The sequence below is a fragment of the Lepisma saccharinum genome, chromosome 5 (assembly GCF_977018435.1).
Source record: "Lepisma saccharinum chromosome 5, izLepSacc3.1, whole genome shotgun sequence".
Lineage (NCBI taxonomy): Eukaryota > Metazoa > Arthropoda > Insecta > Zygentoma > Lepismatidae > Lepisma > Lepisma saccharinum.
In genome coordinates, this window is record NC_139233.1 from 75,128,611 (window position 1) to 75,152,956 (window position 24,346).

The window sequence follows — 24,346 nt, forward strand, 5'->3', positions numbered from 1 at the left end:
GTATAGCTGTCAGTGAAATTGCTTCCCAGATGGAAATAAGCATAGGATCAGCCCACCATATCAGTCGTGACATACTGATGTTCAGGAAAGTGTGTGCGAGGTGGGTTCTGAAACGTTTGACACCGGCAATGAAGGAGAGACGTGTTATGTCTGCAGGGAGCTATTGTTCTGCTATGAACCTGACGGTGAGGCATTTCTTCATCATATTGGATTCATTTCTATGAACCAGAGTGTAAGAGAACAAAAATGGAATGGCAGCATCCTTCGTCTCCCAGACCAAAGAAGGTGCATGCTCAATGGAATGCCGGAATGGTCATGCTAACTTTGTTTTGGGACTACAAGGGACCAATTTTTGAACATTCAGAGATCATAATGTAAACAGTACCACCTACTCCAACCTTTTGCGCGAAAAACTGAAACCAGCCATTCTGCAGAGATGATGTGGACTAGCATCCACTGGTGTGCTTTTGCTCCATGACAATGCAAGAACACACACGGGCAATGTTACATTGTCTACCATCAAGGACCTAAAGTTTGAGTGCTTACCCCACCCTCCATATTTGCCCGATCTTGCACCTTCCGATTTCCACACCTTTGGCCCACTGAAAGATGCACTAAGTGGATCGAGGTTCTAGAATGATGACGAAATCCAGTCAGCAGTGCACGAGTGGTTACGCACGGGTATATTTTTTTTTCCTGTGGAATTAGTGTCCTTATCAAGCGCTGGCGTAGGTGCATTGAACTAGGGTGGGGGGAGACTATGTTGTAATATAGTACTGTAATTCTTTTGGTACTTGTAATAAATATTTCTTACAACATATTTCCAGTTATATATTGATTGAGCCTTGTATAATAATCTTATTCTTCAGAATATAGATATGCCACGTCCTGATTAGTACCCATGGGGCATATCATGTTTACTATGTAAACACCTCCAACTTATTTAATTTATTTGTAGTGGAAATCTGATTCCTTGTGCCTGAATTGTATATTTTCTCACTTTGTACATTTTACCTTTCTGGTCCCCATCAAGCAAAACATTTTTCTGTATTATTTAACTATGATCTCTTGAAAAATGCATTATCAAGGTTCATCTGTGTGACAGTACTTTATATGTGTGTGCCTTTCTAATGTTGTAACTTCTCTTTCAAACAGGAAATAGCTCGGGAACTGTCACAGTGTGGGACACATTAGGTTCTTTAGAAGTGAAGCAGGTAGAATATGTATTGCCAGTACTATCAGTGTTCAAGGTTCATGATGACTGCACAAATGGCTTAAGGTAATCATATGAGTGCAATATATTCATAATCATTGACCATCTAATCAATCAGAAAACATTTTTTGTCAAAAGAAACTTGGAAGAACTTGCAATATGTGTACTGTACTGTACTCTGCAATCATACTTGTAGCATATATATAATGTGTTTGATTCTTCGCATATCTTCATCCATTGACCCTTAAATGTCCAGCTAGTACATTTCTGTTTCGCCTGGTATTTTTGCCAATGCCTGTTTGGTAAATTGTTGTACCAAGCAGCATCCATGTGTGGTATGTGACTTTTGGAGCTTAGTGTAACATAGACAATCAGACATACATGTTTTTATTGCTACATTATCCTTCAAGTGTATCATTAGTACTCGGTGAATATTACTGTATTTACGCATGTACAGGGTGTACCAAAAGAAGTAAACCCATTTGTCGTATGTACAACCTCATAAAGGTACAACAAAAATAGATCAAGCCTGCAGTTGGGAGATCATGTGTGAAAAATAACATTGGACATATGACCACCTTTAACATCCCAAACCCTGAAGGATTCAAGGCACCACACTTTCCATAACCTTTGCCCAAGTTTCTTGGGAGAGATCACAAATGGCTGTGTGAATGTTGTCCTTGAGAGCAGCAATCATTGCTGGTTTATTCCGGTAGACATTATCCTTCAGGAACCCTAAGAGGTAAAAAATCAGGAGCTGTGAGATCTGGTGATCTCGGAGGCCAGCTAATATTTCCATTTGGTTGTTCTGCCAGCACAAGGAACTCATGTGCAAACTGTAACCTTTGTTGCATGTCTCTAGGCGTTATTTTCTGAACAATTTGAAGTTTATAGCAATATGTGTGCAAGTCAACATTTAAGATTCTACGCAAGGACATTTTGGGTATACTCAGCTCCTGCGATCGAGGGCGAAATGATTTCTGGAGGCTGTTTCACACTGATGTATGGACAGTCTCAATCTTCTCTACAGTGCGAGTCAATTTCGGATGTCCAGATCAGGGCTTGTCAGCAACATTACCTGGGACATGGAACTCATCAACACATCGCCATATAACATGTTTTGAGGGGGCAGTGCGAACATTAAATTCTCGTCTGTATGCTCACTGAGCTTTCACAATGCTTTGTCCCTTGGAACAGTAAAGTTCAACGATGGAAGCACGTTCTGCATTAGTCCACCTGTTCATTTTCAAAACTCCAGGCCCACAGCTCTAACATGCAACAGAAAGAAGGGACATAATTTGTGTATTTTAGTAATAATTCATGTTTCAAAAGGGTTTAATTCTTTTGGTACACCCTGTATAATGCATGTACGTATATAATGCGCACCCTGGTTTTTGATTGGAAGAAGCAACAAACAAATATATATTATATACAGTTCATTTATTTTGTTTGTAATGGTAACCCGATGGCTGTATAGTCACGTTGGTTGGTGTGGAACGAAAGGCAAGGAAGTTAGGGAAAAGGAATGGAGGGGAGGGAACGGAAGTCTGTATTCAGGAATTAGTGTGATGAGTAACTTGAGAAGGGGTGGAGTTGAACATGAGTGTACAGTGTTAGGTCTCTTAGTGCTGTTGTGAAAGCCTTGTGTAACCATGCTGTGCAGTGTTGAAGAACATGTTTTTCTAGTGGACCATTATCTCAAGATGTCGTACGTACAGTGGTGTGAATAGTTTCACGCTAATTTTGAAAAGAAGCACCAGGAAAGAGTTTCATCATGCATCTGGTACAGAAATTTCATGAAACTGGTTCTGTATTGAGCAATGAGCGGAAAACATAACTGGAGGAAGTTTGATGTTGTGGTTGATATTCAAGAGGCACTCGTGAGGTCTCCTCAAAATCATTACGAAGGTTAAGCCAAGAAAGGAACATTTTCCTTGGTTTTTGCTCATACTGCAGTGAGGAAACTGTATCCATATCATATGCAAGTTTTCCATGAACTGAAGCTGATCGACTGTGGTAAATGTGTGCACTATTGCCAATGGTTGCCAACTTTCGTTCGTGGGGACATATCCATGTTAGATCATGTGTTATTCACAGATGAAGATATGTCTGTAGCCAAAATTACTGAACATGGAGCACTGAAAACCCACATTTCTTTCTCTCTGTTGAGTCGTCCCTACATCCTATGAAAATCTGCATTTGGTGTGCCATGTCAATACGATGAATAAATCGGCCCTCTGTTTTTTAACACTGTAGATGCCGAGGCCTACTAAGACAGGGTGGCAACAAACGTGGAAAACTGAGAAAAGTCAGGGAATATGACAGGTCAAAAAACTCAGGGAAATGTCAGGGAGTCAGGGAATTTTGTCTTGATTGAAGGTTTTTTTTTTTTTATGCGATGGAACGAATGTGCCAGGCGTTTGCTTTGAAAGATGATGCCATTATGAAGCACTGCATGAGAACAGGACATCTTGTTGCTCAATCTCGGCCTCAACTTTTAGGCCTCTTTTATGTACAACACAACCATGCCACCAGAAACCAGTGATGACAGGTGGAAAGTGGGGGGAGAAATTTCCGGAGGGGCAGAAAAAATTGATCAGCCTCTAAATATTACGTGGAAAATTCATTGATTTATCATTTGTTCTTGTCTGCATGGGAGTAGTAAAGGGACAGAACTTTCAACAGATGGAGTGGTGGGGGAGGGGAGTACCGTCCGATAGTTGTCGTAGCATGGCATTTTGTCGGACATTCTGAATGAACATGCATGGAAACAAATAAGGGTGCTATGCAACCTGCAATTTGTAGCATGTCGTGGTACAGCATGAACATTTTAGGCCCCATTGATGCATACGATTTTTGTCGGATATTGCAGTCCGACTAATGTTGAACTTCGACAAAATTTCTCACTACAACATGCAGCAAAAGTCACATGCATGGCACTCTTGTGGAATTGATTTTTGTTGGATGTCTTCGGAGTGCAACATCTGACAAGAATCGGATGCATAAACAGAGCCTTGTATATCCGAGTTTGTCTGGTGGGGTACCACATTTCATTGAACAAATGTTTTGGTGTTGTGCATGCAATTTTTGTCGAACATAACACTTCAATATTTGTCATTTTGCGACATCTGACAAAAGTGGCATGCATTGTTCTTTTGTGAATCAGATGTTTCTTGGATGTCCCAGTATGACATTTTTTGTCGTTTACGATGAACATCCAACAAAATTCGCATGCATAAACTGAGCGTTATTAGTCTGCTGCACCACTGCAAATATGCTGCTGAAATTTTATTACTCCTCTGGCTCATTTAACCTTATTTAATGTAGCAATGCATACGAAGATTTTCTTTCATCGTCCAGGTGTAATACTGGTTTTGCACAAGTTAACGTACGTTTACAATGACATTGCACTATTCTTCGATATCAAGAAGAAAACAGCAAATCAGGACATATACGTATGTTGAATAATATCACGAAAAAGTGAAACAGAAACCTGTATTGGTAAATGTTATACAAATTTGACAAGTGCAATACTCCCAACCTCAACACTCCCATTGCATTACACAACCCCCTCTGTCACTGAGTGAAGTTAGTGTCCAATGTTATGAAAAAGAAATACGTAAATATTTTAATATAATTGCTCGAATCATTGTTCTGCCAGCCCTGCTAGATTTTCACTTTTCATCTACTGATTTATATGAGAGGCATCCAGAAAGTAAGTTCCAATTAGTAGGGTTCTTGATTTTTCTCAAACACTATAACTGCAAAAAATGTTAATTGCTGCGAAGTAGTATTTATGAATGTGCAGTGATGTCTGGACACATTTTTCACCCATTCAAAATAGCGAAATGACACAAATTTGGCATAAAATGTGAATTGTTGGCGTTAAAAACTGTACTTACGTATTCGAGTATGTTGTTCCTATTTTTCTTTCTTTAGAACTACGTTTCGGAGACAAACTATCCCCTTCTTCAGGTTCGTATGAAAAAACTAGGTACTTAGCATAGTACCACGTCGAAATGTAATAAAAGGATTGTGGACAAGGGTTGGTGTGAATACATTTAAGATATTATATCCCCACCCCAGACATATATAAAAAGCTCGTCGTTCACTAAAAACTTGCACAATTAACCTATTCTCATGTTAAAAACGTTAAAAAAAAACTTTGTGTGTATACAACTTGCAGGTTCGGCCGTTCCTGCTCAACTCTTGAGAGTAGGGAGAGGGAGGAGGTCGTCAAAAATCAGGAGCTCGCTATTTGACCCCTAAATCAAAACAAATATGCAAGATTTGCATTTTTAAGGAATATTTGACACTTTGAGTCAAACAGAATTGACATGAGATTGATTATAATAATTCTTTAGATTTTTATACAAAATGTATTAGTTTGACCTATTTCAATATACACTTGTGACCACAGTAATACTAAACAATAAACAGAAATAGATTAAATAATAGTAAAAATTAGGGATGGGCCGATATAAAATTTTGGCCGATACCGATAAAGTACCGATATAAAATTTACCAATACCGATAACCGATATTCTACCAATCCGATATAAAGTTAGAAATGGTCTTTGAAGAACCTGAAATGTTCATTGATCTCCTTAATAAAAGTGTTTCGAGGGGACAACAGTGCAAAAGAAGTTTAATATTTAGACAATTACTTTTTAGAAAGTAGGGCATCGAGATTATCCATAAAAATGACAAGAAAATGGCAGAATATTGCACTAAATTATAAGATATTTATCGATATATCGGATCGGTAAAATAATCGGTAATTTTACCGATAAACCGATACACCGATATGCCTATATCGGCCGATACCGATAGAGTACCGATTAATCGGTCCCATCCCTAGTAAAAATAATGATTATGACAATAAGAATAGTAATAATAATAATTGTGAAAAGCATCGTTAAATTGAATTTATGCACAATATATGTTTAACATCTAGAAAGCCTTGCTATTAAATCACTTTTTTTAAAAAAGAAATGTATTATAAGGCATTGAATAATATTTATTCACTTATTCCGATGCCTTATTTTATCCTTCCTCCTATAAATGTACTTTTGTTGCGAATGTGAGTAGCTTAGACATATTTTCCTGTCGAAGTTCAGTTTATCGCTTTTTATTTCTGTCACTACTTTCTTCAAAACTGGCAATCATCTTTTGAGAGTGCATAGAAGAAAAAAGGCAGCCAACTGAAATTATTTTTAAGAAATTTATCTTCTATTCGGCAACAATTTTCACATCCTTAAAATTCTTTCTGCAGAACCGTGACACATGAACACTGATGTTCTTAACATAATCTTCAGAGATATTGTAAAAACTAGAATCTAACATGAATGAAACAAATGTTTAATTTCATCATTCCTATTTTTTCGTGCATATCTATGATGCACCACCACCATTAATGTGGATGGGTAAAAATGATCCAAGCGATTGTGAAATATTTTTTTGTCTTTTCCAATGAGTGCCTGAGGCGACTCTTCTCAGTACCTTTCCAGTGAACCCTTCCGAATGTCATGACTTTGAATCAGCTATGAGGCTTCCTTAGTTCCCCTCACAGGGCCATAGAAACATCGCCTGTGTAAATTTTACCCACACGTGCGCTCCTGCGTTTCAGTTTGATATTTAAATATGTTCTTTTTTCTCATTTTTATTATTTGTGAAATACAATAAAGCTTTCAAAATTAATACAATTAGTTTTACAAATAAAGGTATTATTAATCAAATGCTTTAATGTAATTATAATTTGGACTTACGAAGTAATTTTGCTTCTGGGTAATATTTACACAGCACATGCCTTTGGTATGATGAAAGTTTTGGGGGTGTTGAGGGCGTTTGAATAAATCACTGTTACACTGCACTACTGCTATATGTATTATCACGTTAACTGCCGTGCGGGTCCCATGGGACCGACATTGTAACGTCTAATTCAAATCACTCTGGCAGGCCAACGGTCCTTCGTGCAAGCATATTTCATATTGGAAAGGCCAGGCACGGCACCATAGAATCCAACGGCACATGCATTTTTGGCAACTTATAAGCAGCAAAGCCAATTTTTTTTTATATTTATTATTATTGTTGATATGAAGCATGTATATTCCTTAGAACGTCTTATGGGTAAGTAACCTGATTTCGCTCATTATTTAAATACAGCATTTTAATATATTTATTTATTTTTAATTTATTTGTGGTATTTGTATATATAATTAGACAGTGGTATTGGTGGATCAACACTGAGGCTATTTGCACCTATGTAACTCTATGGCGAGGCGTCCCTATAAGAATGAGTACAATATTTGCATTTGTTGCCTTTACGCTATTTTCTCCAATTATGTGAAATATATGTTTCATTTTAATTTTTTAATATTGTATTTATATTTTTGTATTTTATATTTTTTATAATATGCACTAACTTACGAGATAATCTTTAGCATACATTTTAAATATGTATTCATACAATGGCATATATTTTGGGAACATAGGAAAAAATATAATACAGCACATACAGTGCATAATATTCATATTTTTGTAAACGAAATGAGTTACACTACTGCATTGCAAATGTTTTCACAAAACTTTTGAAAAGTTTTGAAAAATTTCAGTCAACACTTGAAAACTGTGATTACTCCACGTGAACTTTATTGAAGCAAGGAATACACATATGTGATTTACCTTCACACCCTTCACAAAAAGTAACAACCTTCTTCACTTTATTCGCTGCTGTTTTTCGGCCTTCTTTTCAGAGACCAATTTGTTTAGAATACTTGTAACTAAGCAGGTCAAATTCAAAGCTCAAAGTAAAGAATGCATTTTTGTGAAATTGATTGTTGCTTTTCAATCGCAGGTGGAGCACTGAATGAATGTTTTCCTTTTGGCGCCGCGTTGGTCCCATGGGACCGACACACTATAATTTCGATTTATCGATATAATAAAAACCAAATTCGAAATTTTATAACATGAAGTTATTTTACAACAGAAACATTACCCAATGGCATTAACGGCGCTGTCAGTGAATATTGAAAATTTCATCCGGCAGTTAACGTGTTAAGCATCAGCTGATAGCGAAATCGGAGACCTCCCATTCCACAGCGTGCACACATGTGACCATGTTTGATTCAGGGTTGCCAGCTGACCCATTAACACATACAAGCTAAATTTTTCAAAAGTAGCAAAACTTTTCTCCCGTACCATTTTCACAATACTTTAAAGTCTCCTTTGCTTAAGCGGCGAAAACTATGTTATAGGTCTCGCGCCACATCTTGAGCTCTAGGGAAAAAGTATTCGAGTTGACCGCGGAGGCAGTGACAACCCTCATAACGAGTTCTCCCTTCAAAAGCAGTGTTTGCAACCGCACTAATTTCTTGCTATTCTCAATATATGTTACCAGAATGCCTGTGATAACCAAGAGCATTTCTTAGCAAAGCTGTAAATACACTACGTTCTTTTAATTGAAAATGAAAAGTATATCGACCTTCTAAACTGTTAAGGCCATATTTGCTTTGTACGCAATGCCGCGAGCTCCTCTTCCCTCCCATTTCCTTCTCTCTCCTTTTCGTAATGGAAGTTATCGAGTTAAAATATCTGTCCACCCCTCTGACATCATCAATGTGTAGCGTATATACACACGTCTCTTCTCGATATATATACGAGGTGTGGCTAGAAAAAAACCGGACTGTTGCTACAAAATCTTTTATTGGTTATTTTGTACAATATGAACATTATCCTCTTCAAAGTACTCCCCTGAACTATCGATACACCGCTCCATACTAATCTTCCATTGTTGGAAGCAGTGCTGGAAATCATTTCTGAAACCATGTTCATGACCTCCGTCGCTTTTGTTTTCACAGATTCTACGGTTGTAAATGTGGTTCCTTTTAGTGCTGATTTGACCTTTGGGAATAAAATAAAGTCGCACGGATCGAGATTCGGCGAATAGGGTGGATGTTCTAACACTGGGATCCCATGCTTGGCCAAAAAAACCTTGAGTGACAATGCCGTGTGGACAGGAGAATTGTCCTGATGAAGAATCCATGACATGCTTTTCCACAAATCAGGTCGTCGTCGTCTTACTCGCTCACGAAGAGTTGTCAGCACCATAATGTAATAATGTTGGTTGTTTTGCAATAGCTCGAATACTCAAGCGACGATCCTTTCGAATCAATTCACCGACATTTGCAATGTTTGACTCTGTTTTTGACGTGCAAGGCCATCCAGGACGCGAGTCGTCCACAATCACTTCTCGTCCCTCTTGAAACCTTTGAAACCACTGAAACACTTGAGTGCGTGATAAACACTCATCTCCGTACACTTCCTTCAACAAACCATAAGTTTCTGTGGCAGATTTTCCGAGTTTCATAAGAGACATCAAATTAATATGCTGTTCCACTTTTACACTTGACATTTTTCCGACGGAGCACTTCGTCCACAAGCTACAGTGGAACTGATCGCCGCGCACCCTGGGCAATCATACAGTCGATAGGCAGGATATCACATCATACAATCATGCACCACTTGACCTTGACGCGCTTGCCTTTTGTCAACAGCAACATCAATCCGGTTTTTATCTAGCCACACCTCGTATATATATATATATATATATATATATATATATATATATATATATATATATATATATATATATATATATATATTCACTAAGGACCCTAAAATATTTTACTTGCAAACTGTGCTGCGTCGATGGTTGCCATTAGAAGCCTCTCCTTCCTTTTCCACTTGGTGGTAAAGGCCTTACAACGTCTTTGTCACACTGCCACGTTTTGGCACCGTATGATGTTCGTTTATGTATGTTTCATCTAAAAAGTGCACAGCTCTTCCAGTGTTTGGGCAGTCATGAATATCTCTAAAGAAATCTGCACGCACAACAATAATATCTGGTTTCTCCATCAAAACCTCCTACTGGGTTCTTTAATAAGGAAAACGAAGATCAAGTAAACATTTCCATAATGTGACCCCAAATCGAAAATTGTTTTTTCTCTCAACTTCTTTGATAGGTGTAGGTACAGTATTGTCCACAACCCATTTTTACGGTTTGTGGCAGAGTGGTTAGCACAGTGCGCTTCGATGTCATAGGTCCCAGGTTCGAATCCCAGCCTGAATGTGGGTGTTCTTTGTGATTGTTCCTTCATGGGTTTCGTCATATCATCAGTCATCCTCATCTTCGCAATTAGCCAAAAGTGGCAGAAAAGTGAAGTAAAATAAATAAAATCAATTAATGAATTAATAACCCTTTATCCAAATTGGATTCATTGATTTGGATTCCTATTTACTTTTGGCTAATCGCAAAGATGACGATGGGTGATGATATGATATTGATGAAGGGCCATATACAGGCCAGAATTCAAACTCGGGGCTCCTCGCGTCATAGCGCACTGTGCTAACCACTCTGCCATGGACATCGGCCTAGTATCTTTGGAAACGAAGCTTGTGCTTCTCCCACATTTCAGCAAATCAAATCTACATCTAAACTGAGTGACCAGTTAATTGTTTACATCTGTAGATGGCAACATTGGAATTTTGCTCCACCAGCCTGCCTTTTTCTTGACAAAACCCATATGGCCCCCTCGGATTTCCACTTTCCCCAGAGCTCAAGTTGTCGCACGAGACCTACAACTCAAGATAACTTTTGTGTTTTCAAGTCGAAAATAACAATGGTATATTTTACTTTAATCAAATGTATTATTTTTCTGTATATAACTGAGAAGATGTGAGTCTACCTAGCACAATGTTATTGTCCAGCAAAAAAATATTGCTACAACAAGTCTTAAAAATATGTACAAAATATAGTCTGAAAATACCATTTTCATGAACCACCATTTTGAGGCGCAAAAACAAGAGCAAATAATCGATTTAGAGAAAAAATTCTCTGGCAGTTTTGTGTGCCATTTAGCTGTTTAGAGAAGTGTTAATGTTTTGTCTTGCAGAAAAGTCGAAATTTCTATTTTTGGTGACTTTTTTGGCATTCTGGATCACTGTGCACTGTATTTACAGGGTGGCTACTCCCTGGGAATTCCGCATGATTTTTTTCTCTTTTTATTAATCCAAATCCCATTGAATTTAAACATGTTCTTAAATGCCCTGAGGCAAGTTTTTCACAATTTAGCTTTTATTATTATTATTGATCAGGAAAAGAGCCTCCTCGATGGCACAGTGGTAGCGTTGTCGTCTTGTAATCAAGGGGTCCCAGGTTCGATACCCGGTGGAGGCACATAATGGTTCAGATCCCACTTTAAACTGTAGGTCCAGTAGCCTTACTGTGCATAAAGTGGACTTAAAACACAAACTCAATCAATCAATTGATCAGAAAAAGAAAGTTGTGTGAAAAATAAAACTGAATTCTCTTTGTCCATTTAGTTTATGTTGTTAGTGTCCTTTCCAGAACAATCTATCTGACAGACAGAAGATTATTGCAAGATTATATATCTTGAAGTTGATTAGTTAAATTTGAGTTTGAAATTATTATACAATTAACAATTTTTCATAGATTATATAATAATAATAATTCCTTTATTTAGCAGGCAAGGTTCAGCCGTAGATTATTTTGAAATTATTATACAATTAACAATTTTTCGTACATTTTATTGACATTATTATACAATTAACAATTTTTCGTAGATTAGCCTATTTCGTAACGTTTGTGACCTGTGTTTGTAGATGTATTTCAAGTGTGAGTAAGTGAAATAATAAATGTAAACTCCACACCTTAAATATTTTAAATGTTGCATGTATTGTTTAATTGAATTAGAATTTTTGGATACATTGTAATCACACAGACCCTTTATATTGTTAATATATCTGTGTGCTTGTGTGGTGAGAGGCTGTAATACATAAGGTTGAAGCATTGAAAACCAGGAATTATATCTTGAATTTTATCATGGTCCTAGAGTGACCACCCTGGTTTAGTATCCCAAAGCTTTCACTTCTGTAACCACCTTGTTTATTCTGTAGTAGAAGGAAGTAAGATCAAAATTATGTCATAGAATAAACAAGAATGTATAGAATTATTATTTTTTTAATATTATTTTAAATGAGAAATCCAAACTGCTAATTTGTAATTGCGGCTGTCGTTATACACAGTGACATAGTGAAAACATGGATGGTTTTAATGTTGGCTTTCCAAATTATTCTGTGCATAATACGCATCACAGCTTTTGGGGGCAAAAATTTAGAAACAAGTGTGCAATATGCATTAGTAAATGCAGTAATTTGGTTCTGGATATCTTTGGGTGGGGGGGGTTTCTAGATTAGATTAATATTTTGTGTGTGTTTGTTGTTTTTTAAATGGATTTTCAGAACATCGCTCCTATTCTTCAATTCCGTAACCTAAACATGAGTTTGCAAAGGCAAAGTGATGTGTTCCTGTGTGTAGACGAATGCGGTGAGTTTCCAAAGAAGCTAATGGGATGAGCATAGAATAAATGCAGCATTTTTTACAGCCGTTGCTTGTCAGTACAGTGGAGAGCCAAATGACTAATGGGAAGCAGGGAGGGGAAGTTAGTGGTGTTGATTTGATGGCCTGTCAACACCACCACCACCATTCTTGTGCTTTGTTTGAGGTCACAAACAAAAAGATAAAAGCATTTGTTGCTGGGTAGTTTCTTTGCAAGATGAAGAACACTTGCTGTTCACTTTTTCATGCTATAGGCTCCCCTCCCAAGTCCAGTATGGGAATATAAGGTGACCAGGGGACTTGGTTTGTAACAAAGGGTTACAAATGGGGCAGACGAACACATCAATAAAATGTATAGTGTAATGAGTGGTGACAATGGTGACATACAGGGTAGACCTTCATATAGCAGCAATGACAGAGACAAGAGACAGTGAAAAGGATGACTCATGTCACGAGCCAGAAATAAAATGCTGTGTAATCAAAAACGCCAGCAGTCCCCGGGTGACGAGAGGTCGCTGGAGGAGTCTTGGTCGAGGGAGCGAAGCACGAGGTGTGTTGCGAGTGACAGTGTTAAGTCGGTCCATTTAAAAGGTTTGGGCGAACCCACTGAGGACACCTTCGATGGACTGATGGAGCGCCACGTCGTGACTCAGCCGAGGAAGCGTGAAGGAAATCAGGTACAGTGGTGACACTTCGGGTTTTATCATTGTCAGTGTTTAGATATCTTGCTGGCTCGTGCGTGACCCCCCCCCCCCCACTTGTGCGATTCTATTAAATATTGGTAAAGAGCAATGAGAGTAATTTATTCCATTCTTCATACACACATCCTCTTGCACCCAAGCAGTTTAAGCCAGTGATGGCCTAAACGTAACATGGTGGAGGCGCCGGGCAAATAGATAGAAAGGTCACTCTCGAGAACTAATTTATAAATAACGTAACCATTAGGAAACAATTCGAACGTTAACTGATATAACTGCAGACGAAACAATACTTACAGACGCTAACGAAATATCTATTCTTGTATAAGCTCACAGGCAACAGGTATCTGGTGAGTCATTCACTCTTGCTAACTACGAGCGAAGGTCACTAAACCAAAGGGTGGCAAACAGGCCTCTGCTCTACGAAACTAGGGTTAGCAGACAAGGCCCGTGTTCCTGTTATCAATAACGTACGAAATAAGGAGGAACACAGCTTTCATATCAAACTAGACGTGTGTTTTGGTCCCGTCATTGCATGTAGAACACTTTGTCGTCGTGGCCTTGAAGGCCTACGTAAAGGCTTCTGTGCAAGAAAGATATCTTACCATTGAGGGGAGGAAAAGTGTGTGTGTGTGTGTGTATCGAGGTCCTTCGTGGGTTCGCCCATACCTTTTAAATGGACCGACTTAACACTGTCACTCGCAACACACCTCGCGCTTCGCTCCCTCGACCAAGACTCCTCCGGCGACCTCTCGTCACCCGGGGACTGCTGGCATTTTTGATTACACAGCATTTTATTTCCGGCTCGTGACAGGTGAGTACATGAGCTAAGTCCTTATGTAGGCCTTTGCTCAGCTCAGTATAGCTAATTCCTGCTACAAACTACAATACTTTGGCATGCCAACCTCTATCGACCAAGGATACTTTTCTGAAATAGTGAAGATTAAAAATGTTTAGGATTGATTTGTATCAACAGAGATTGATTCACTGTGTGTTTCTACGAATATGGTGTAAAATATATGTAAGAATATCATGGTACATTATGCTGGCCACTCTGCCATGAAGGCTAGCAACTTCGTGGTTCTTAATGAAATGTTTTTCTTTCAGCTTGCACCCTCAGTTCCCAATCATAGCAACTTCATCTGGGCAGAGGCATTTTCCGGAACCTTCAACTGATTCAGATGATAGTGATGGAAGCCCATTGTTCACGAGGAAGTACATGAAACATGAGAACAGTTTCAAGTTATGGTGGGCAGGAAGATAATATCTGCAAAGTGCAATAATGAGCATATTAACAATGAATACCAAGTAATTACTAACTTTCCCCACTGCTTATTGGTAAGATACATCTATAAGAAACAAGTAGTGTATTTAGTTTACATAAGCAGATGATGTTTTAACGCTTCAGGATTAAAAAGCACACTGGAAAGTTATGAGTGGAGACCGGATTTTAAAGGAATAAAAATTACTCTAAAAAGGACAAAAAAGGGAAAATTATTGCCAAAAAAAGGAAATAAAAAGGACTATAGTTTATTTTTGCATATACGTGTTTACTTCATATCAAATCTAATGTATTCCTTTTTATGTATGAATGGTATATATTGTGCTTTCATTTAAAATAATATTTTTAGTGGAGTGCTCAACTATTGTCCTTTTTCATTTCCTTTTTTTGAAGGTAAAGTACACCGAATAATCTTACCATCCGTTTCGATGAAATCTTCTTTGAAACAACTTACCCATTCAATAGCTTGTTGCCACTTTTACCTGGCTTCGCGATTTCACTGAAATTCGATACTGTCGTCACTGCCACACAGTAAAATTAAAACTATTCTATAAAACTTCATAATAAAAGTCTAAATCTAGCAGATAAGTACACTTTAAACTCAACAGGCGTGCCACTTACAATGCATTTGTCACTGCTTAAGCCCAGATCGCATTATTGCAAAAATCGCTGCAACGTGCTCCCAACACTCATGGAGGGAAGGTAAGGTAGAAGGTGCTTGTTCTTTCTTTCCTCTAAACTGCACCAAATAAGACAATTGTTGAATGTTTTGTGTAGGCAAAATACAGTCGTACAAAATATTTGATATCTTGTCAATAAAGGGACCAAGGAAGATGTGTTTTAAAAAGGGAATGTAGGCTGAAAAACTGGTCCATAAAGGGACCAGAAAGGAAAATGTATTTTAAAAAAGGGATAAAAGGTAAAATGGGCTGAAAAAAAGGGGGAAATCAAAACCATGTAATCTTGTTGGTGGAAGATAATTCCATGATCCATGTTGAAAATTTAAAAAAAAATTAATTCCCTTTAAAATCTGGTCTCCAGTTATGAACATCAAGAAGTGATATGTTGTTATGTGACATCCATATTCAGCATTATGAAAAGATAGTCAGGGTATGGATGTTTTACTGTCCATAATGTTTGCACAAGAAAGACTTCACAAATTTATTTTTAGTAATTTGTGTGTGTGTACAGCTGTGATAAGACTTCGTTTATATGGCTAATAGTGCTATGATAAAAATAAACTTTACATGCAAAAAATGAAATTGTGTCTGCTTCACTTTTAAGATAATTATTCTTGTAGTTTATGGTTGTCACAATCATTTAAACTTGTTTTTTTGATGTAACATTTTGGGAGATCACATGCTCCCTTGATTAGACATTTATTTGTAGTTTGATCAATGTTATGACCAATTTACACTACATCTTCAAGTATGTTTTGCTTACACAGTTCAGTGCATGCAAGACATAGCCTGTGGACCAGAAGACTGCAAATTTTAGAACTGTCTGGGTTAATGCGAGTTTTTAGCAGAGCTCATTGAACTCTACAAGAGCTTTCCGTGTTTGTGGTGAATAAAATCAAAGGACTACACTAAACTTCCGATCACATGGAAGATATGAGTGACCTCTCATACGAGAATGATGCACGATTTTGTGAAATCTGTCAGTGTCCGTTAATGCTAGTAGAACGCAACACAATGTGTGATTTTTATTTTTGTGCAGGGCAATTGTCCGAGAAAAGATGCAATTCTGGAACACTAAGAGGCACATAGTCTACAATATAAACTAACAGGTAAAACTGAGAATGTTCTGTTTTCATGTTAAACACACAAAACGTATATACAGTCAGCTGACTGTAGGAACTTGGTAGGTAAAGATTTTGCATGAATTTGAAATACAGCGCCACTGTATCTTTCCAAAGTTGCAGATTCCTTCAATCCTGTGCAGAACTTGTTTGGTCGTATTTTATGAACTAATAGCTGTGGCCTCCCGAAACGAAACGCAAAATTTTCCTTAAAATACTTGTAGTAGAAACTGTATTTTATTCTGGACGTAGGGTATTTTTCTTTAAACAGTTCATACATCTTTTGAATTGACAGGTTTTCATGTAGGTATTTGATGTCTGCATAATGCCCACGTTTAGTTGGAAAAGATGCGATATGTCCATGCACTGCCTGTATATCCGCAGCCTTAATCATATTCTCACTTTTGTTCTGTCCGCACATATCATGAGGTATTTTACCCGCTAACAGTAACTTCCCCAAACACATTCTTCTTTTCTCTGATACATCATAAAGTCTGCAAAATGCTTCACAACAAACTTGAATTTTGCTACTTGCCAGTAGTATGTGGTACTTAAACGACTTTTTATGTAACGCAGCATCTCCTTTGTGTGGACGATGTGTCTTAACATTTTCAACATGGGTCATTCTCTGCAATTGATATCCTGTTCATCTTTATTTACTGTGCATTCTATGCAATATGTCAAAAACTGCACGTTCTTAGTCTTCATTGAATTGTTCATAACCTTTTTTTGGGCACTTACATGGCGACCGAACTCTTTTCGCAGGTGTTGTAACACCCCTGTAGTTCACATACTCCTGTCCATTCACCCTTGCACTTCTAATCACATTTCTGGCATATGTTTCAGACATTTGCTTGGATTGTCAACGCTCACGTTACTAACACTACTATCGTCCTGCATATCTGTAATACAAGCAACAAAACCTCTCAACAGTTGCCACCGCTCTGCACTAACATATATCACCCTCTGTAGATCATGGCTACAGACGAACTATTCTTACGGAAATTGCTCGTTACTTGTTTCAGAGTTGCCAAGTTTATTTTCCACACAGTTATTTCTCTTTCTCTGTGGAAAGGAACCAGTGTCCGTCACTACAGTGTAGCTCAGTTTATTGCAGAAAAGGACCCGAGTCAGTGACTCTGGTACCTTTCTGCATTGAAGTACACTTTTCACTGTGGATTTTCTTTGCTTTAGCCTCGTGTGACTGACGTGCTTTCTGCACTAAAAGGTGTGTCTGTAACTAGAGTCGTTTTCACGTTCAGAAGACACAATGGGCTCTTATGGGCAATGCTTTTCTTATGGGAAATACGAGCGCGCTGTTGTCAAATTTCTGGATTTACAAATTTAGCTTAAGTAAAATCGGTACCTGCAGTTTTGCAGGAAATTTTGTAGAGAATACGATGGTGAACACAAAAAACTGGTAACTTGCTTACATAATTTTAGATAAATTAAAAACGCAAATTTTCTGTGAAAACACAATTTTTACATTGTTTTCATTCCTAACGTTGAAACATGCCGTAAAATTGAAGCTTTCATTATGAAAAAAATTGACACTGTTTTTTAATTGTCATAGGTGATGGTAGTGCTCAGAATTTATCAATACTTTAAAGCATATTTGCATTAAAAAATATTCAAATAAAGTATGTGGAGATTTTTTATATTCGTGCAGTAGAAAATGTCGTCGCTGGCCATTTTTTGTTCTGTAATTCCAAGTAAAAACTTCCAGCGACAAAGTTGTGGAGAAAATAATGAAATTATTTTTTATAACCACTCAAAGGTTCCCAGAAATATTACTTCCATGCATTTGGAGTTTCTTTTTAACCCGAACCGCGCGCGAAGTAAGGAGACGTTGTCTGGCCATCTTGAGCTGACTCACCGCAGCATTCCGGCTATCACCACAAAGTTTTCCAGTTGTTATTTTATTTCCATTCAGTAAAAATATGAACTTCATGCAGTTTGTTATAATAGAATTGAAATTACTTAAATTTAATAATTGACAATTATTTCCAATGCTGCTGTTGTGAGCAACATTAGTGCTGTCGCAAATACACGTTGTTTTCGTTTACATTACTGTCGACATTAATGCTGAAATGAAGATCACCTTTCAGTTTCCAACGTACACATAAATTCATAGATACCATATTAACCTTTGAAAGGCTTTCCAACACGTGACAAAATATGGGGCTTCAAGATAGAAATATGACATGCCTTGCTTGAGTCATTCGCGTCTTATCAGTTCACGTGGGCCATAACTCATTTGTTTGTTTGGGTTGCAACTTGAATCTAACCCATGTGCCAGGGTCCCCTTACTTGAGTGAGAGATCTGCTTTGGTCTGTTTAGACTTTTTCCCTCTCCCGAAAAAGTGTTTTCAGTTGTGTGAGCTCTCAGTGATTTTTTACTTTTTTAAGTGATTTCTGAAGTGTCATATTCGTGCATTACACTCGCGTGTGTAGTGATCGCAATGGATCATAGTAAAAAGGGTAACTGTAACGTTCACAGTATAATATTAATGTTAATAATTACATATAATTATCATTATATATACAAAATATGTAACACCTTCATTGTGAAGGAAGGTCATCATTTCCCGGCGACATGAGCTAGCGCTGTATTGGCAACACTGTGCGGTTTCTCCATAAGCGCCGTTGTCTCTTCTGAACGTGAAAACGACTCTAGGAAAATCAAAAATACCATTAACTCCGATACCTCAAAAATTTGACTCAGGTCCCTTTCTGCAATAAGCCATTCATATATAATACATTTTTTACATATGTACATGTAACTCCCAACAGGTCATCAGTGAAACACTGCTTATTCCGCGTCGTTTGACAAATGCTATATCTTTGCACCTTGTGGCTATGTGGGGTATTTTATTTTCATAAGTTGGCAACCTTGTTGAGGTACACGTGCTTTTGTTTACAGAAGGTCTTAAGTTCTATGATTCTCACTTTAGTTCTTTCCGTAGTAAATAGTAAACTATGCCAACACTCAAGTTTTTGAAGCAAGCAAATAGAGAAATTCTTCTTCTTCTCTTCCATTCCCTTATGCCGTTAAGCGTCGGGTACCTCGTTCTGTCCATCTCATCCACTCCGTCTGGTCTCGACTCATTCTTCTCATTTCGTTCTTAGTTTTTCCATATTTTAATCCTATCTTTTCTATTCTATCTTCCCATGTATTTCTTGGCCTGCCTCTTCCTACTCTACCCTCAACCCTCATCTCCATCACTTGCTTGGCTTTCCTATCTTCATTCATTCTATTTACATGTCCATACCACTTCAGCTGGCGTTCCTCTACTATTTCAGTCATTGTCTTATTTTGTTTTACCTCTTCTCTTATTCTTTCATTTCTTATTCTGTCTCTTCGAGTTTTCCCCACTGTTCTTCTAAGATATTTCATCTCTATTGCTTGAAATTTACTTAGATGTTTATCTTGGAGTGCTAAGTTTTCTGTGCCATAGTCCATGATGGGAACTACAATTGAGTTGTAGAGTTGCATTTTTGTTTTTATACTGATCTCTCTTTTTCCCACTAAAGTATTACTCATTTGATAATATGCTGATGCTGCCTTCTTTGTCCTATTCATTATCTCTTGATCAATTTTGCCACTGCTACTTATGATAGTTCCTAAGTATTCATATGTTTCTACTTTCTCTAGTTGTTTCCCTTCACATATTATATTCAGGGCTTCATTTTCCTTGTCCTCTTTAGTTACGCGCATGATCTTACTCTTTTCTATATTAATCTTCATGCCTTTCCTTTTAAGTTCTTCATACCATTCTTCCACTGCTTGCAGAAGTCTCTCAGGTGTATCTGATATCAGTACGATATCATCGGCATATAATAGTGCTTGGATATATACTGGCCTTAATCTCCCCATACCTATCTTCGTTCTGTGTGTTCGTCGTTTGCATATTTTAGCAATTTCGTCTAAAAAGACGTTAAATAGGATTGGACTGAGGCTGTCTCCTTGTTTCATGCCTTTCTCAATGTCAAATTCACCTGAGTGTTCGCCATCTACTCTAATTGTTCCTACAGGATTATTATATACAATTTTTATTGCATTCAATAATCTTACTGGTACTTTCTTTGCCTCCAATGCTTCCCATACATATTGCCTAGGGACTGAATCAAAAGCAGCTTTTAGGTCTATAAAAGCTAGATATGTGTCCTTGTTCTTGGCAATTCTTTTTTCCATAATCGTTCTTACAGTATATATATGATCTTGTGTTTGCCTTTTAGGGCGGAATGCTGCCTGCTCCTCCTCCATATCTTCCTCCACCACTTTTCTGAGACGTCTTTCTAGTATCCTTGTGTACAATTTATAAGCGACTGATGAGAGGCATATTGCTCTGTAGTTATTACAGTCATAGCTACTGCCCTTCTTATGTAGTGGGATAATGATATTTTTCCTCCATTCATTTGGTATTTTGTTTTCCTTCCATATTCTTTGAAACATCTTGGTTAAATTCTTAACTACTTCCATACCTCCATATTTTATTAATTCTGGATTTATTCCATCTGATCCTGCTGCTTTTCCTGTCTTCATCAGTTCTATTGCTATTTGTATTTCATCTTCCTTTATTTCCCGTTCTATATCTGAGTCTTGTACCTCCATGTATGGTCCATATATCACCCCTACCTCCTCTGGGTTATTATTTTCTTTCTGGAATTTTTCACCATAGTGTTAACGCCATACATCCAACACATCGTTTTTTTCTGTGATCAATTTATCTCCATCTTTAATGGTTCTTATTGTTTTTCCATATTTTCCTCTCAAGTTCTTTACAACTTTCCAAAATTGCCTTGTATTCTTTTCTCTAGCTTTTTCTTCAACCATATTTCCAAATTTTTCCCAGGATGTTATTTTAGCTTCCTTCACTATTTCCTTGACTTCATTTCTTTTTTCAATGTATTTCCTTCTATGTTCTTCTGTCTGAGACATAATATATTTTTTCCATGCTTCCTTTTTTTTTTACTTTTTGTTTCACTTCTTCATTCCACCAAGACGTTTTCTTTTTTCTTGTATCTACTATTTTCTTTCCGCATACTTCTTCTGCAGATTTTATGAGTGCCTTGTTAATTCTCTTCCATATTTCTTCTATCTCTAGTTGTTCTACATCTGGTCCTTCTGTCAGTCTGGCTGTAACCTGTTCTTTATACTCTAACATCCATTATGTTTCTCCTAATACTACTGGTATATATTATGTAGTCTATTATGCTTTTAGCATTTCTTCCTTCAGCCTGGAAGGTTATTTTATGTGCCTCCTTATGTGGGAAGAAGGAGTTTCCAAGAAGCAACTGATTTTCTACACAAAACTCCAGTAATCTCTTGCCATTCTCATTCAATGTCTTTTCTCCCCCGTAGCTTCCCATATTACCATGGGCTACCTTCTTATCTTTACCTGTTCTTGCATTTAAGTCTCCCACTATCATTACATACCGTCCCTCCATTACTTCTTTATCTAGTGTCCTCTGGAGTTGTACATAAAATTCTTCCTTATCAAGCACAGAGGCATCTTCTGTTGGTGCATATACTTGGATATATGATATTTTATATTCTATATCAAATTTAACTACAATTATTCTTGAGTTAACTGGTTCCCAGCCACTGACCTTTGTTTCATATTCCTGACTTGTTACAATTCCTGCCCCTTCTTTTGCTCTTCTGCCCTGTCCAACACCTGAATATCTCAAGGTATATCCCTCCTCAAGCCTTTGTATGCCATTTCCTTTCTTTCTTACTTCACTAATTCCCATTACGTCTATCTTACGTATCTTCATTTCCTGTACTAATTCAACTTCTTTTCCTAATATAGTTTTAATGTTCCATGTTCCCATTCTCGTTTTCCTTTTCCAGTTCGGTCGTTGTTGTGTTGATCTGTCCATTCCAAGGCTCCTGTTTTTTCTCTGAATCCGTTAATACCCTTGTGTGGGGGATTGGCCCAACGCAGGGTGGATTTATTTAGGGTTTACTCCCCTAGGGCAGTTGGCTTTACCATGCCTTTGGAGATCCCTCCCCTCCCTGCAAGGCAGCAGGGGTAGAGAAATTCACCTGCCCGAAAAACAGTAACTTTTCACCTTCCAAAGTGCTTGAAAAAGGTGTGACCGTGGCCAGCGAGTTTTACCAACTCTATTTGGCAGATTGTGTCCATGGACATGTTAGCTGCCTTAATAGACCAAATGCTCTGAAACGTTTATCTTCACATAGAATGTGTCAGCAATCATATTTTTGTGTTTCTCCTGTGCTTTGAAACTTTATAGTTTATTTATAAATTGTTAACTAGCTTGGTGAATATGCTACAACGATGGTAGTATAGAGTACACGTGGATACTTAATCGTGCAGTTTGCAACACTGAGGACATCAGCAGACTTCACTGATGGCACCTGACTTTATTCCATCCCTTACCTATTGGAAAAGAAATTTTCCCCCCACATGATGTACCCTCCCATTGGCTGATTCAAGGTCGCCTGTTTATATTTCGGTTACTTGCTGGTGTTGGCTGCCTACGGGCTGGCCAGGGTGATGTGTCGCTGATGTTTTGTCAACATGCCACTAGTGTGTGCAAATGGCCCCATATCGGAACAGGGCGAATCTTGGAAGCTTGCAGGTTGATTCTTTTGAGGCAACACTGAAGAAATTATGAAAAACTAAAGTTAAAGAAGTAATTTTGTAACAGTTTTACTGTGGGCCAGCACTGTTGGCCTTGCTGCACTGGAGTGCACACACATGCATGAACATGTACCTCACATGGGAGGAAGCAGATGAAGTAAGTATCTGAACTTACGAATTAATGTACAGTTGTGCTATTTGTTCATAAGTATACATAAAATTGAATATTATAAATTTATATAATTGAAAAATATAAGAAATAGAATAAAAATAAAAATTTTTGCAGCTACATTATATGAAGGAGGCAATGAGGTAGATGAGGCACGGTGTCAGTATTCATAGATTAATGTCCTAATCTGTCGTTTAAATTTGGCCAAATTACTCTCCTTTCTGCAATTTACAGGCAGTTGGTTCCACACTTTACTTGCCAGAGATAACAGGGATTTTGATCCGTATCTTGCCTTGTTACATTTTGGTATTCAGATGCTGTTTGTTTTTGGATCACAGATTGGGACGATGTATATTACTAGATATCATTACTTTGTCCTTTAATAAGTGGTGGTGCATGTTAATTGCCTGGTGAATTTTTAGTAGAAATGTATAAACACTTTTATTATTATATTTCTGAGACACTTGGCTTGGACTGGCTCCCAAATATATTTCTAAATACTTGCCTAGTGATGTGACGAGTTAGAATGACTCAATAACTAGCCATTATTTTATACTGGAATTATACAAGTATCGGTATCGGCATCAGTAGGAATCGGTCATGGTATCAGTATCGGCTCAGCTCTAATAAATATTTTGAAATATAGTGCATGTTTGGGGAGCGTTCGGGACCAAATTGGGGGTCACTAATGTTTTAGACCATGGGAATTGCCATTTTCATAGCAGCTAGATATTTTGGAAGATGTATAAGGTATTCCATTTGAACAAATCAGTCAGACAATTAAATATGGCAAACTTATAATTTGGCATGGTTAATACACAGAGTAGGTATTTATGCTTCAAACATCCACAAAAATAATGGGAAAACACAACTGTGATAAACTGTATCGAAGAAGATTTAAAACATTGTGTTGCATATTAATTTGGGATTATTTAATGGTCTATGGCAGCTTGTAAGGAAGTGAAATAAATGAGATAAAAAATGTGTTTATAGCTGTAGCATAATTCATCCCAATAGAGGCATTCACTAAATAATTTGTTTAATAAACTGACGTTCAGAATGGAATATTCACTAATAGTATTTACTAAAAATGCAATGCATCTTGTAAAACACATGATGATATGATGACATTGATGAAGGGACATAAACAAAG

At 37.5% G+C, this 24,346-nt stretch overlaps 2 protein-coding genes across 2 annotated transcripts in view; one reads left to right on the forward strand and one right to left on the reverse strand.

Annotated features, from left to right (window-relative positions):
• WDR79 (Telomerase Cajal body protein 1 homolog) overlaps window positions 1–15,543 on the forward strand; it is a gene marked incomplete at its 5' end in the record, with an annotated part of 60,810 nt that extends 45,267 nt beyond the window's left edge. Inside the window, 2 exons of the mRNA XM_083122681.1 lie at window positions 1,156–1,279; window positions 14,438–15,543. Coding sequence (XP_082978807.1) covers window positions 1,156–1,279; window positions 14,438–14,594 — 281 coding nt within the window. The remainder of the gene's footprint in view (window positions 1–1,155; window positions 1,280–14,437) is intronic.
• Window positions 15,544–21,567: 6,024 nt separating this feature from the next.
• On the reverse strand, window positions 21,568–22,251 carry LOC145988078 (protein CFDP2-like). Its single transcript, XM_083122915.1, has one exon. The coding sequence runs from the start codon at window positions 22,249–22,251 to the stop codon at window positions 21,568–21,570; it is 684 nt and encodes a 227-aa protein (XP_082979041.1).
• Window positions 22,252–24,346: the final 2,095 nt, after the last annotated feature.

Bases quoted from the DNA above. Each gene is read 5' to 3' on its own strand.
- LOC145988078 (XM_083122915.1), bottom strand. From the start codon at position 22,251: ATGGGAACATGGAACATTAAAACTATATTAGGAAAAGAAGTTGAATTA.